This window comes from Olea europaea, chromosome 4 (assembly GCF_002742605.1).
Source record: "Olea europaea var. sylvestris chromosome 4, O_europaea_v1, whole genome shotgun sequence".
NCBI lineage: Eukaryota > Viridiplantae > Streptophyta > Magnoliopsida > Lamiales > Oleaceae > Olea > Olea europaea.
The window spans coordinates 16340687-16357273 of record NC_036240.1 but is presented as its reverse complement, the minus strand read 5'-3'; the positions used below and the strand labels follow the sequence as shown (position 1 = coordinate 16357273).

The 16587-nt window shown below is 38.3% G+C and overlaps 1 protein-coding gene and 1 pseudogene across 1 annotated transcript; one reads left to right on the top strand and one right to left on the bottom strand.

Annotated features, from left to right (window-relative positions):
* Positions 1 to 10796, bottom strand: part of LOC111393095 — a 14459-nt pseudogene extending 3663 nt beyond the window's left edge.
* Positions 10797 to 11375: 579 nt separating this feature from the next.
* Positions 11376 to 12824, top strand: LOC111393094. Its single transcript, XM_023018494.1, has 3 exons — positions 11376 to 11525; positions 11634 to 11869; positions 11981 to 12824. The coding sequence occupies exons 1-3, from the start codon at positions 11376 to 11378 to the stop codon at positions 12822 to 12824; spliced, it is 1230 nt and encodes a 409-aa protein (XP_022874262.1).
* Positions 12825 to 16587: the final 3763 nt, after the last annotated feature.

The following is a 16587-nucleotide window of genomic DNA, read 5'->3' as shown; positions in this document are numbered from 1 at the left end:
AACAAACCCAAAACCCCTTCCCCCCCCCCCCCCCCCAAACTCAACATTCTCAAAGAACTGAGCATTTCCTGGCTAGAAAATTATCTAAGTTGTGGGATCATAAAAATTGTAACTCCTAGACCTTTCAGAATATCCAATAAAGTAGCAACCGATGGTCCTTGCGTCCAGTTTCTTTTCATTTGGCTTATAGGGCTTTGCCTCAGCTGGACACCTCCAAATATTTATATGCTTCAAACTAGGCTTCTTGCCCATCCAAAGCTTATATAGGGTTTTACCAGTGGCCTTAGTTAGAACTCTGTTGAGTATATAAGCTGCGAACTTTAATGCTTCACCCCAAAAAGATTCTGGTAAGGTAGAATGACTAATCATACTCCTCACCATGTCCTTAAGCATTCTGTTTCATCTCTCAGCAAGACCATTCATAGTGGACGAACTCGGCATAGTGTACTGTGGGACAATACCGCATTCCTCTAGGAATTTAGCAAATGGTCCTGAACGTTGTTCACCTGAACCGTCATATCTGCCATAGTATTCACCTCCGCGGTCAGATCTAACGCTTTTAGTCCTTTTACCGAGTTGGTTCTCAACTTCAGTTTTATAATTTTTTGAACACATCCAGTGATTGTGATTTTTCATGAATGAGATATATGTAGCCATATCTTGAACAATCGTCTATGAAAGTTATAAAATATTGTTGACCATTCCAAGAACCCGTAAAGAATGGTCCACAAATATCCGTATGTATAAGTTATAAGACGTCCGAAGTTCTATTGGCTTGAAATCTCCTTTTATTGGTTTGTTTTCCCTTTATACAGTTGACACATAGATCATAATCTATGAAGTCAAGAGGGTCGAAAATCCCATCAGACACAAGTCTCTCAATTCTCCTTTTGGAGATGTGACCTAATCTCTTGTGCCACAACGAGGCAGAATTCTCGCCGATTAATTTTTGTTTTACACCTTAGGTACTTATATGCAGGGATTCATTAAAAAAAGCAATTGTATCAATTCAATAAAGATTATCGTAACATGATAAAGAACCGGAACCAACCAATTTGGAATCATGAAATAAACTAAATTTTTCATTTCCAAATGAACAAGAATAACCAAATTTGTCCAAAAACAGAAATAGAAATCAAATTTCATCTAAAAGATGGTATAATAAATGTCTCAACAAGATCCAAATAAAATTTCTATTGCCTCTACTTTCACCTTCTTGCCGTCGCCAGTATAGATGTATCTTTCACCATCACTTGGTTTTCGACAACTCAGGCAACCCTGCATAGACATACTGATGTGAGTTGTTGCATCAGAATCTATCCACCATGTATGTCTAGGAACCAAAGTTAAATTAACCTCATAACAAACCAAATGAAGAAGAATACATTTCTTTACACGCCATGCGTGATAATTGGTGCAATTCTTCTTCGTATGACCTGCAACTCCACAGAAGAAACAACCACCTTTAGTTAATTCCTTATGCTGTTTCTTTTGCGGTACTGCACCCGCAACTTCCTTATTAATCTTCCTTTTCTTGTTCCTTTTGTCCTTAGAGGTGGTGGCTAAATGAGCATTTTTTGTCTTCTCATGCTTCAATCTTTCATCTTCCTAGACACAGTGTGAGATGAGCTCATTAAGGGACCATGAGTCCTTTTGACAGTTGTAGCTCACCTTGAATTGAATGAAATGTGTCGGAAGGGATATCAAAACCAAATGCACCAATAAGTCTTCAGTTAAATCCAACTTGAGTGCCTTTAGTTTTGAAGCAATGTGAGACATTTCTGTAATGTACTCCCGAATGTTTCCTTTCCCTTTATACCTCATTGAAACAAGGTTTGCCAAAAGTGTATTTGTTTCGGCTTTTTCATTCTTGGCAAACCTCTTCTCAAGATCCTCAAGGAAACCCTTAGCCATAGTCACCTTATCGGACATAGTGCCCAGGAATGCTTCTGAAATAGCACGCTTCATGACCATTAAACTTATGCGATTCGATGGTTCCCATTTTTCCATCTCTCTTTTGTCATTAGAGTTACTCTTATTAATAAGTGCAGCAGGTTGATCGACCTGTAAAGCAAGGTCTAGGTCCATGACTCCGAGAACAGTCATCACATTCTCTTGCTATGCCCTGAAGTTTGTGCCATTTAGCATTGAAATTGAATTGGTGCTAGCAGAGATATTAGTAGTAGAACCTAAAATTGAATTAGAGAATGATTATTATGAATAGCTCACATGAATATCTTTAATATGCAAATAATAATAATCTCAAATAGTGGTAGGGCCCATCACAAGATACCAAGCATAACATCAATATCTAGTCTTTGGACAGAAATATTGACTTGTAGGCGATACTCTTGGCGTAGTGATCAAATATTGACGATAAACAATGTATCAATCAATAAATATTTCTTTGGACCGATTTATTGATCGCATATTAAACCAAATAATCGTCACATGTTTATCACCACACGTGCACGTGTATTCGGCTAAATATTGACCTTCCTTTGGACCGACCAATATTCCGATGAATAACACATACACAAATACCTTTTAATAATCTAAGTTAGTCAATTTCCACAAGAGAGGTTGCTTTGGCAACATGTTGCTTTAATTAACTAACTTTCGAACATTATATCTCTCAAAAAAGACTTTAGTACCAAAATTTGATAAAGAGAATCACCAATTTTGCATATTTTGTTTAGTTTTGAACTTTAGGGGTCTTAGAATTAATAATTCAAAACTTTAAGGGGGCAAAATTAATTAATTCCAAACTTTAGGGGTTGAAATTAATAAACTTGAAACTTTAGGGACCAGAATTTATTAATTCAAGACTTTAGGGGATCAATTAGAACAAATTTAAAACTTTTGGGGGCCAAAAAATGACCAATTCAAAACTTTAGGGATCAAATTTTGAAAATTTGAAACTTTGGGGTAAATTTGAATTAATTATAAACTTTGGGGGCTAATTTGAATTAAAAATTAAAGTTTGATGGCTTTAATTATAAAATTCCGAACTTTAATGGCCCGAATTAATCAATTTTTAAACCTTACGGACTGAATTATTAAATCCAAAACTTAAAGGTCCAAACTTGAATATACCTTAAACGTTACGGACTAAAACCTTAATTTTATAACCCTAACCCTAATTGCAAGCAGGGGCCTCAAGTTATCCAATTTACACGTGAGGCCCCCGCCCCCAAAATTCACAGAAACTGAAACCTAAAAAAAATTTCTTCTCTTCTTAGCGGCGCCGCACTCCAGCGCCACCCTGAGTAACGGCATCGGCTCATGCCGGAACAGGAGTTAGTGCCCTATGGCAGAGAAGAAGTGCTGGCATGCAACGCACTGTTAGCAGCAGCACTGTGCCGCTGCAGGAATTTTTATTTTTTTTTAAATCCCAAAAATTTGAATTTTAAATCTGAATTAGTAATCAAAATCCATAAAAAAATAAAAAATAAAAGTCTGTAATTCCTCAACTAATTCATAGAATCTGATAATTCCTTAACCATAAATCCAAATCATGGAAGACAACTAAAAAATATGTCATAAAATTTTTCAAATTCAACAACATGTAAATCCAAGAATTGTCAAATTTGAAAACTTAAAAGATTACTGCAATAATCAAATAAAATATTTGATTCTCAATGATTCAACATGAAAAGGCTCTGATACCACTTGTAGGATAATTTATTGCTTTAAATTACCAGATCTTTCATGTTAAATCATCAAGAAATACATAAATATGGCGGAAGCGTACCTGAATCAAACATGGTTAATGCAATAATGAATTTCGTAGTTTTGTCTTCCAAATCTACACGAAGTCTTTTTTTTTCTCTTTGTGGGATGCAGAAGAGAATGAATAATACGTACGTGTGATCTGGGGACCATAACCATATTTATATAACGACGCCCTTTGACCTAATTCAACCCATCATGGAATTAGGGACTTGGGCCCGGTCTCTACACATTTATAAACGCATACTTTAATAGGATGCATAATGGCCCAAAATCAAAGCCTTATTAGATCACTTTAATTGGGCTCAACTGAATTCAGTAGCCTTTAATTTAATACACAACAATTTACATTTATAAGCCCACATGATCGGTTAAAAATTCTTTAGAGTATTTCCTTTAGTGTCCATGATATTAATCCACAAAGGATATGCTTTAATAAGTTCCTCGACTACCTCAAGGTTTTGACCTTTAACAACCATATGAAGAGCAGTCTGCCCCTTTTTGTCAGTCCTTGTGGTTAGCCTGGGCTCCTTACTCAACAGACCCTTTAAAACTTTTATGTACCCATTTCTTACTGTAGAATGTAACACTGTTTTTCCATTACTTTTAGCTATAGTAACCAGGCTGCACTCGGCCTCCAAAAGATAGTCAACAACTTCTACGTCCCTTGTGTCAAGGATTGCAACTTTACTTAGCCCCTTGACACTATCGCAACCGCAGTTTACCCAACTTCGATCGCACATTGTAAATATTACTTCAAATTTGAGTTGTAATTTTCTTTTCATTGTAATAGTTATTTCAGTTGTAAAATAGCTCTGATATTGGTAAACGTTTAGTATGATTCCTCGTCTTTTAAACGTCTACTCCTGTCACTTAGATTTTTGTTCAGAATGCTATTATATGGGGTATTAGTCATTCAAAAATCTTTCAAGCTCACTGGTGTCCGCCCCCTGCACCAGCAATTGTAATTTTCTACGTTCGTCAATTGTAATGTTCAGTTTTCATTAATTAATGTTCAATTTACTTTCAATGTATTCAAATTCTCTATTGTAAGCTTTCTGCAAAATTGTAATCAAATTTTCTTTCGTCTCGACACGACCGAGAAAAGGCGTAAGGTAGTATAGTGGAGCAGACTACCGCCGCACAGTGTCCCTTTCTGTGCCAAAAAGAAAGGCATCTCGTGAAAGTTGGTATCAGAGCTATTGCTCACGACACTCGATAAGAAAGCTATGGATCCAATTACATCCTACACCACTGAAGTGGTAGAGCCTCAAAAGAAGGGTACTACTAAACAACGCGTGGATGCGCTTGATGAGACAACTACTAGGTTGTGCTATACCTTGGAAGGTCTCGAGGAAAAAGTCGATATGGCCGAATCCGAGATTCGTGGATTACACATCCAACTGGATGAAAGCCAAAGAGCTTGTGCAGTAATGACTGAAGCTGCTGCAATCATTCCTAATCTACAGGATAAAATGGAAGGGTTGAGAGCTCAATTGCGGGTACTCCAACGTGCGGTGGGCAATGGGCAAGCTTCTCGTACCTGAGTGTGCTCCTAGACTCAGAATTTCTAAACCATGTACCTACGGAGGGGCACGTGATGCAAAAGAATTCGAAAACTTCTTGTTTGACATGGAACGGTACTTTCTAACAGCTTCGATCGAAGACGAAGCTAGAAAGGTAACCACAGCTACCATGTAGCTGGGTGGAGATGCAAAACTATGGTGGCGAACCAAATATGCTGACATTCAGGCCAACAAGGTTCTAATAGATTCTTGGGATCTCCTCAAGGAAGCGATTAGATCGCAATTTTTCCCGAAAAATGTCGAGTATCAGGCTCGACGGGCACTTCGAGACCTGAAACACACGAGCTCTATCAGGGAGTATGTGAAATCCTTTTCAGAGCATATGCTGAATTTTTGAGATATGTCGGAAAATGATAAGCTCTTCACCTTTATGGAAGGGTTGAAACCGTAGACATGTACGGAACTTCAAAGACAGAAAGTTACTGATTTGAGCACGGCCATGGGAGCCACTGAATGCTTGAGTGACTACCAAACAGAATCTAGAAAAGATCGACCTTCGAGAAGTAATCAAGCAATTGGAGGTGGTAACAGACCTTACAGACCCAGCTCGAACCCAAATGGGGGAGAGCGTTACTCTTAGAATAGAGAAGGAGCCTATCAAAGTACCCATGGCTTTCAGGGAAACTATCATAATAGTCGTCAAGGAAATTTTAACGGTAGCAACAGTAACAACTTGAACAAAGGAAAAGCAACAGAGGGCCGAACTGATGCCACTCCCAAATTGAAGTGCTTTTTATGTGAAGGACCTCATCGGGTGTCGGAGTGTCCTCAGAAGCGGATGGTGAATGCATATTGTCAGTTAGCAAGTGGCGTATCAAGTTCAAAGCAAGAGGCCCCGCAGGCTAATTGTCATAGTGAGACCAACTCCGAAGAGGATGAGGACGTAGTTAGGGCATTTTCACATCGGTGCAACACACTGTCGCATTGGGTTGCTGAAAAGGATGATGTCCCATTGAAAGAGGCAAAGATGGAAGAAGCGAAGGCTCGAATTTGTAGGGCGAAAGGCTTAATGTACATCGATGTAAAAATCAATGGGAAGCCAATCAGGGCTACAGTGGATACTGGTACAACTACCTTGCATGTACCGAAGTAGAGCGGCTCGGACTTGTTCTGAAAAAGGGTAGTGGAAAAGTCAAAGCAATCAACTCCGCTGCTCAACCAATAGCTGGAGTGGCGAAATCGGTGTTGATCAAAGCAGGTCCTTTCGAGGTAAGGACAAATTTATCTGCAATTCAAATGGATGATTTCAAGCTTATTCTAGGATTGGAATTTCTTCGGGATACTAAGATAGCAGTGTTGCCATATTCCGATTCGTTAATGATGCTGGGTAATAAGCCGTGTGTCATCCCTACACAGGTTGGAAGGATGGGCGAGAAGAGTATCTCAGCAATGTAATTTAGTAAGGGTTTTAAGAGAAATGAATCTTCCTTTTTGTGCACTCTTCGATTAGAGGAGATCGAAGAGATGAATGGTCCTATTCCAAAACCCGTTAAAATGCTTATTCAGGAATTTGAGTACATCATGCCGGACGAATTACCAAAAAAATTACCACCAAGAAGGACGATTGATCATGAGATTGAACTTATTCCAGGAGCCAAACCTCCAGCCAGGGCACCATACCGTATATCTCAGCCTGAGCTTGAAGTGTTTAGGAAGCAATTGGGAGAAATGTTGGAGAGTGGAATCATTGTACCTGCGAAGTCGCCATACAGAGCTCCTGTATTGTTTCAGAAAAAGGCCGATGGTTCTCTTAGAATGTGCTGCGACTATCGAGCCTTGAACAAGATTACTGTAAAGAATAGCTACCATATCCCACTGGTTGCGGATTGCTTCGATCGACTGAATCGGGCGAAGTATTACACAAAAATTGATCTTATGTCCGGATACTGGCATGTTCGGATCAAGGAGGGAGAAGAAGCAAAGACTGCGGTGGTAACCAGATATGGAGCCTTTGAATTTAAAGTGATGCCTTTTGGTTTGACAAACACTCCAGCAACATTTTGTACTATGATGAATCACGTACTTCACGGGTTTTTAGATGATTTTGTCGTGGTGTACTTGGATGACATAATAATTTACAGCGAGACATTGGAGGAACATGTCCAACATGTGAGGTAAGTTTTTAATCGGCTATGGGTGAATGAACTCTATGCCAAGCCGTCTAAATGCTCATTTGCTCAAACATCTATCAGTTTCTTGGGTCACATCATTGAACAAGGTAAAATCCGTATGGATTCGAAGAAGGTTATAGCCATTAAAGATTGACAACCACCAAAAACCCTATGTGATGTACGTTCATTTCTTGGGTTATGCAATTACTATCGAAGATTTGTAAAAGGCTATTCAGAAATTGCACTTACCGAATTGACAAAGAAGGATAAGGATTGGGATTGGTGAACTCAATGCCAAACTGCTTTTAAAAGGTTGAAGTTCATACAAATGCTTCAGATTTTGCACTTGGTGGAGTCCTCATGTAAGAAGGACATCCGGTAGCATTTTAGAGCCGGAAGTTAAATCAGACAGAACGTTACTCGGCACATGAAAAGGAATTGTTGGCAGTAGTTCATTGTCTCATAGGATGGCGTCACTATCTGCTTGGGTCTCCATTTATTGTGAAGACAGATAACACTGCAGTTAGTCACTTCATGTCCCAACCAAAACTATCAAGCAAACAGGCTCATTGGCAGGAATTTCTTTCAGAGTTCAATTTTATGTTAGAGTATCAGCCTGACTCTGGTAAACATGTTGCTGATGCTCTTAGTCGACGGGCCGACTTGGCTGCCATCTGTTCCGTAGCTGCTCTTTCATGGCACTGTCTCCACGAACACTAGAGACCAAATTCGGGCACTTATGGAGAAGAGCCTGGCTACCCAATATTTGGTCGACCTCATCAAGCAGGGTAAAACTCAACAGTTTTAGCTCAATGGGGAACTATTAAAGACAAAGGGAGACTGCCTATATGTTCCTAAGGGCGGAGATCTAAGAAAATCACTAATTACAAAATGCCATGACACAATTTGGGCAGGGCATCCCGGAAAGGAACGCACTTGTGCACTACTGCAACGTGCATACTACTGGCCTCAAATGCAGGACGACATTACAACATATGTAAAAATCTGTCTTATTTATCAGCAAGATAAGGCAGATCATCAGAAAAAGGCGGGCTTGCTAGAGCCCCTTTCTGTCCCAACCTGGCCATGCGAAAGTATATCGATGGACTACACTATTGGGTTGTCAAAAGTTGAGGATTTTGGCACTATCATCGTCATGGTGGACCGTATCTCAAAATATGCAACTTTCATTGCAAGGCCTAAATATGTATCCGCGAAGAGACAGCTCAACTCTTCCTCAAACATATTGTCAAATACTGGGGACTGCCTAAGGACATCGTCAGTGATCGAGATCCTCGTTTCACTGGCATATTTTGGACTGAGTTGTTCAAACTTCTTGGTTCAACTTTGAGCACGAGTTCTAGTTTTCACCCACAATCTGACAGACAGACGGATTGCTTCAATTCTATGCTAGAAGAATAACTTCGGTACTTTATCTCTACTTCGTAGAAAAACTGGGTAAAACTTTTAGATGCGGCTCAAATTTGCTTCAATGCCCAAAAGAGCTCTTCCACCAATAAGAGTCCTTTTGAGATTGTTACTAGCCAGCAACCGCTACCCCCTCATGCAGTGGTTATCGAACGAAGTACCAAGTCCCCTCAAGCAAAGAACTTTTCGCAAGAGTGGAAATGAAACATTGAAATTGCTCAGAATTATCTTGAGAAAGCTCAAAAAAGGTATAAAAAGGCTACAGATCTAAAGCGCCGTTTCATTGAATTCAATGTTGGAGATCTGGTAATGGTTAAGCTTCCCGATAGAAATGTTTACAAACCAACAAAAGGGAAGGACTCAAGATTGACGCCAAAATACATTGCACCATTACCCATCGTGAAGAGGATTGGAAGAGTTGTAAACAGAGTTGAACTCCCTTCATGGTGTAAAATCCACAAGGTCCTTCATGTTAGTGTGTTGAAGCCATATTTTGCGGATAAGGAGGACGCATCTAGAAATGAGCCAAAGTGACCTGTGTTTGAACTGAAGAAAGCTGGAAAGAAAGTTGCTGAAACTATTCTTGACCATCGAATCACTCGAGCTTCTAGAAAAGATCATCAGGAGTACTTGGTCAAATGAATTGGATGCAGCAGTGAGAAGAATACTTGGGAAAGAGAAAAAGATCTCGGAGCCTTCAAACCATTAATTGAAGCATATCATACATTGATGGCATCGAGGACGTCGCCAAAACAAATGAGGGAGAATGTCAAGGACCACAGCTTTACTTAGCCCTTTGACACTATCGTAGCCGCAGTTTGCCCAACTTCGGCCGCACATTATAAATATTACTTCAAATTTGAGTTGTAATTTTCTTTTCATTGTAATAGTTATTTCAGTTGTAAAATAGCTATGATATTAGTAAACGTTTAGTATGATTCCTCGTCTTTTAAACGTCTACTCCTGTCATTTAGGTTTTTGTTCAGAATGCTATTATAGGGAGTATTAGTCATTCAAAAATCTTTCAAGCTCACTGGTGTCCGCCTCCTGAACCAGTAATTGTAATTTTCTGTTTTCGTCAATTGTAATGTTCAGTTTTCATAAATCAATATTCAATTTATTTTCAATGTATTCAAATTTTCTATTGTAAGCTTTCGACAAAATTATAATCAAAATTTCTTTCATCCCAACGCAACCGAGAAAAGGCGGAAGGTAGTCTAGCGAAACAGACTACTATCGCATGGTGTCCCTTTCTGTGCCAAGAAGAAAGGCACCCCGTGAAACCTTGGGTCGTATTTGTATGCAAAGCCGTCGTGTTTGCCATATCCACAGTCATAGAAAGCCTGGATACACCTTAATTAGTGCCTTCACCACTTCTGCAACATATCTACTTAATTTTCTAAAATAAGAACTTATGCAAACATGTTTGGAAAAAAAAAAGGGTACTTGCCGAAGCAGCCATATAAAGGGCATCATATCTATTCTTTGCTTTGATACCAGCAGCCACTAAATCATGAAACTCCATCATCTCCCTTGCTAACTCGAAATAACCATATTCAGTAGCTATAAACAAGGCTGTCCGCCTGGCTGAATTTTGTTCTGATAACAAGTCCATCAATTCTTCCTCTTGAGTACTATTTATAATTTCCCTCAACGCCATAACCTTTCCTGCTTGAGCATCAGAATGCAACGTGTTATCACCATGTTTACTTGTCAATTGTTTAGTAATCTTTCTCCGAGGCGTAGGAGGGGAATGTCCGGCTACTGATGCCTCTATCTTTTTCGAATTTTTAGGAGTCTCTCCTTAGCTAGGCTCCCCTTCTCGGCCTACGCTAATCCACAAGAAATAGTATTGAAACTCAAAGATGATCGTGAAGCTCGGATGACTTAAGCCAGGAAGGATTTTGAATGCACAGGAATGAGGGCAACTCGTGCACATGATCAATGAAATTAAATTGATTCCAATTGTGTCAGGCTGTTAGTGTGTAAATAGGTGTGCAACAAACTACTGACTTTTTTGTATAATTCTGTTATAGCAATGTTGTATAAATAGGTCATTTTCCTTCCAAATGTACACACGGGAATTGAGAAAATAATTAATATAGTCAGCAGATTTTTTTCATCTCTGTTTTGCAATTCAATTCATTAGCATTTCATTTATGGTATCAGAGCCATGATGGCTGAAATCGATGGCAATAGCATCAACATTGATGCTAATCAAAATCAAACAACACCTCAAAACTCAAACTCAATTACAAATTCTCATAATCCATCTCTTCCCAACAACCCATACTTCATTGGGGCAAATGAAAACTCAAGAGCTTTGCTTGTCACACAGATGCTTGATGCAAACAACTACCATTCTTGGGCGAGGTCCATAAAGAGGGCCCTGAGAATAAAAAATAAGCTTAGATTTGTCGATGGGAGCATTTGTGAACCAACTGATATAAAAAGAGTCCCTTGATAGAACATTGGCTTCGTTGTAACGACATTGTTATTACCTGGCTACAAACACACCATGACAGTGGACATTAAGGAAAGCACATTATACGTTGAGAAGGCACACAAGCTTTGGGTAGATTTAGAACAACATCTTGCGCAACAATATGCCCCCAAAATATATGAAATCAAGCAAGGCATTGCAGCACTAATGCAAGGACAGGACACTGTAAGTACCTATTTTTCAAAACTCAAAACACTACTTGATGAATTGATAAACTATAAATCTATTCCCAACTATACTTGTGGGGGGTTAAAAATCGCAGTTTGCAATTAGGAACGAGATTGGGTAATGAAATTTCTCATGGGACTTAATGATTCCTACAAAGGTCTCAAGGCTCAGATTCTACTTATAAAGCCATTCCCAAAATTAAATGAAGTATATTCACTAATACAGCTAGAAGAAAAGAGAAGGAAAATCTCCAGTGATACTCATGTTTATGAAAGAATGGCATTAGTGTCAAGGACAGTTATGAGAGAAGCAGTGAAAAGAAATACAGGGCCACTGAAGAAGTATTACTACACTTTTTGTAAAATGGCAAGCCACTCATTAGAAAGGTGTTTCAAAGTCAATAAATATAAGCCAACATGCACACATTGCTAAATACTTGGCCATACTATCAGCAATTGCTTCAAAATTCATGGATACCCACTAAGCCATAAGTTTTATAGCAAATCTCAAGTGAATTTCACATGCACAAATCAGAATACGTCTTCTATGGGATCTGTACAGGAGCAAACTGGTGACAAAAGTCAAGTAACTTTGACTCAGGAGGAATACACTCAGTTGATGGCTCTAATTAAGCCATCAATCAATCAGCCTCATTCATCATCTGCCAATCATGTTCAGGGTTTGAATTCTCTTTCTCCAAAACATACAAATTTATCCAAAATCTCTTGCACTTATACGTGTTCATCTACTCACATTAGTGAATCTAGCACCACCATACCTTGGGTCGTGGACACGGGAGCCACAGACCATATGGTCTGCACAATGCCCTTCCTCACAATCATTAAATCCAAAATATCTCCACCTGTCGCATTACCTAATGGTGCTATAGCTTTGGCCACTCACATAGGAAATGTTAAAATCACAGAAAACTTGTTCCTTCGTGATGTGCTATGTGTTCCATCTTTCTCTTTTAACCTCATATCTGCAAGTAAACTTGCTCAAGGATCTAATTGCTGCCTTATCGTGTCTTCAAACTTGTGTTACGTGCAAGACCTTACAACTTGGAAGACGATTAGTTTGGGTAAAGTGAGTAAAGGGCTATATCACTTGGTGCCAAGAGAAGTCTCCCCTACTATCCTTGATCAAAACATGCCTAGATTAGTCAATAAAGCTGCTCTATCAGTCTCTGCTAATGATAGCCAAGAAAATTTCGATTTATGGCATTTCAGGTTGGGCCATCTTTCAGATTCTAGGATGGACTTGACTGATTTGCGTCCTAAAACAAAACACACCTAAAAGTATTGTGCTATTTGCCCTCCAGCAAAAATGCATAGATTACCATTCACAATCAGCCAACACAGATCCAAAGATTGTTTTGATTTGATTCAGTGTGATTTATGGGGTCTTCGTACTAATGTTGCCTATGATGGATCAAAATATTTTCTTACCATAGTTGATGATCATAGCCGGTGCACTTTGGTTTATTTACTGAAATTAAAATATAATGCATCTACAGCCTTAAAAAAAATTTACACATTGATTAAAACACAATTTAACTCCAAAATCAAGATCATCGGAACTGATAACAGAGGGGAGTTTAATCTGAAACAATTCTACTTGGAAAAGGATATCAATCACCAAACCAAGTGTTTTGAAACTCTCCAGTAGTATGCGATCGTTGAGAGGAAGCACCAACATATATTAAATGTAGCTAGAGCCTTGAGATTGCAAAGTGGATTGCCCATGATGTATTGGAATGATTGCATATTAACATCTGTCTTTCTTATAAACAGAACTCCCAGTCCTATCCTTGATAACAAAACACCATTCGAGCTTCTCTTTAAGACTAAGCCAGACTATTCAAATCTAAGAGTGTTTGGGTGTCTTGCATTTGCTAGCACCCTCGCACACAATAGGCATAAATTCAACTCAAGGGCAAAGAAATGCATTTTCTTGGGTTATCCTTTTGAAACCAAAGGCTATAAATTGTTGGACATGGAAACTAATAAAGTATTCACATCAAGAGATGTGATGGGTTATGAATCATCAAATCCCACCTAAAAATTGCCAAGTCTTGAAAATCTCCCATATACTTAGCCAAGCAACATTGACCTAAGCTATCCCATTAATCCTGGTCCTCAATTACAAATGAGAACCTCACAATATCCTAGTCAAGAAATAGACTCACTAGAAACAAACCATAATTCTATTGAATTGGAATTGTCACCAAATGCCTCAAATGGTCCTCATATCCTTCGCAAGTCTGACAGAAATAGAAGAACGCCTATTTATCTACAGGATTTCATATGTCAACAAGCTTCCTCACTCACCCATTCTCAATAGTCTAAAGGGGTGCCAAAATCTCAGGTAATCCTTTTCCTCTAAATGCAACACTTTCTTATCATAGATTGTCTAACAAGCACAAAGTCTTCTCTTCGTCCTTACTTGAACATCCAAAATCCACTACTTACCAAGAGGCTATCCAATATCTTGAATGGTGTAAAGCTATGCAAGCTGAAATTAAGGCGCTTGAGTCAAACCAAACTTGGAATGTCATCGATTTGCCCCTTAGAAAGGTACCATAGGATGTATATAGGTGTACAAGGTGAAATTTAATGCTGATGGAACAATCGAAAGACATAAGACATGGCTCGTGGCAAAGGGTTACACCCAGCTGGAAGGGATAGATTACCACGAAACCTTTTCACCTGTGGCAAAACTGATAACAATCAAGACATTACTTGCAGGAGCAACAATAAGAGGTTGGTATCTACGCCAATTTAACGTGAACAATGCCTTCTTGCACGGAGACTTGGAGAAAGAAATCTATATGCATATGCCTCCTGGATACCCCATCAATGGAACTTCAAAAGTGTGCAAACTTAATAAGAGTTTATATGGTTTAAAGCAAGCGTCACGACAATGGTACTCTAAATTATCCATTTTCATTACTGAACAAGGATTTCATCAGTCCAAGGCTGATTACAGCCTCTTTACAAAGAGCACAGAAAGTTCTTTTATAGCCATATTGATTTACGTGGATGATATTATAATAGCTGGAAGCAATGTGGAAGTTATAAACTCCCTCAAAGTATCGTTGGATAACAAATTTAAGATTAAGGATTTGGTAAATCTTAAGTATTTTCTTGGAATTGAGGTTGCTCGATCAGCAAAGGGGATCCAAATTTGTCAAAGGAAATATGCATTAGACATTTTAACTGATTCAGCTAATATTGGGGTCACTCCAGCCAAGATTCCACTTGATCAAAACACTAAATTGTCCAAAGATGAAGGAGAAGCCTTGTTTAACCCTGCCATGTATACAAGACTTGTGGGAAGATTACTTTGTTTAACGATCACCATGCCTGATTTATCTTATTCAGTACATTTGCTGAGCCAATACATGCAAACTCCTAGAGTACCACACCTCAATGTTGTACATAAAGTCCTTAGGTATATCAAGAGGTCACCAAGTCAAGGGTTGTTGTTCTCATCGTCATCCAATTTGTAACTTACAGCTTATAGTGATTCAGACTGGGGAGCATGCCCAGATTCTCGAAGGTCAATCACTGGCTATTGCGTCTTCATTGGTTTTTCATTGATATCTTGGAGATCCAGGAAGCAAAGCATTGTTTCCAGATCCTCAGCAGAAGCAGAATACAGAGCAATGGCAACTGTATGTTGTGAACTAACGTGGCTTAGATATGTCCTTAATGATCTGCAAGTTCCTCATTCACAACCTACTAAATTATTCTACGACAATCAGGCTGCCTTACACATAAGAGCTAATCTAGTGTTCCACAAGCGAACAAAACATATTGAGCTAGATTGTCATTTGGTGCGTGACAAAATTCAAGAAGGAAGTCTTGTCACAAAACATGTCAAGACTAGTTCTCAAGTTGCTGATATATTTACCAAGCCTATTCCCTCTTATAGTTTTTATCTTCAATTGTCCAAGATGGGAGTGGAAGACATCCACTCTCCACCTTGAGGGGGGCTACTAAAACTCAATGATCATGAAGCTCGGATGACTTAAGTCAGGAAGGATTTAGAATGCACTGGAATGAGGACAGCTCGTGCACATGATCAATGAAATTAAATTAATTCCAATTTTGTTAGGCTGTTAGTGTGTAAATAGGTGTGCAACAAACTACTGACTTTTTTATATAATTCTATTATAGCAATGCTGTATAAACAGGTCATTTTCCTTCCATATGTACACACGAGAATTGAGAAAATAATTAATATACTCAGCAGATTTTTTTTCATCTCTATTTTGCAATTCAGTTCATTAGCATTTCCTTTAAATAGCCTCCTACCCTCAAAAAAACCGTATCAGCAATTGAATTTTCTTTTAAACCCAATAACATAAACTAGAAAAATCATGAATCTAATTGTTTAAAACAACTGACAAATGGTATAATCAATTAAAATTATATCATATGTAACACAAAATTCTCATCTATTTTTATGATTTTCATTTTCTTTCCTTGCAGGAATACTAATAGAATTATCAAATAAAAATAAATGGAAAGCAAAAGTATTTACCTTCAAACAAAAAGGATCTTGATTTTCGAAAATTTGTGTATAATAAATAACAATTTAATGAAATAAAAGAAAGGTACCATCCAAGAAATATTTACATACAAATATTAGTGCATGTATAATGTATGTATATCTGAATCACATTCAGAGCTCTTAAATCAATAAAGAAACAATGGATGGCTTTGTATGAAGGTGTTGATGATGTTGGTTTTTAATTTTTTTTTTCTTTTTTTCAAACATAAAAATTAAGGCAAAAATATGGGAAACCAACGGGTGGAAAAGGGGTAGTTCACCACATTTCATTGTGGCCCATCATGTGCCAAGACTAGTCCACAAACCAAATAACAGAACCATAGGCTTCGAAAGTCCAAATGGCAGTACTAATATATTTATATGTCCCTCCGAATTATTTGGTTGCTCAAATTACACATTTCACTTTTTCTTTTTCTTTTTTTTTATCTTTTTTTTTTTTAGGTGTTGCTTGACCGAGTGCGACAGCACCAGAAGATTTATA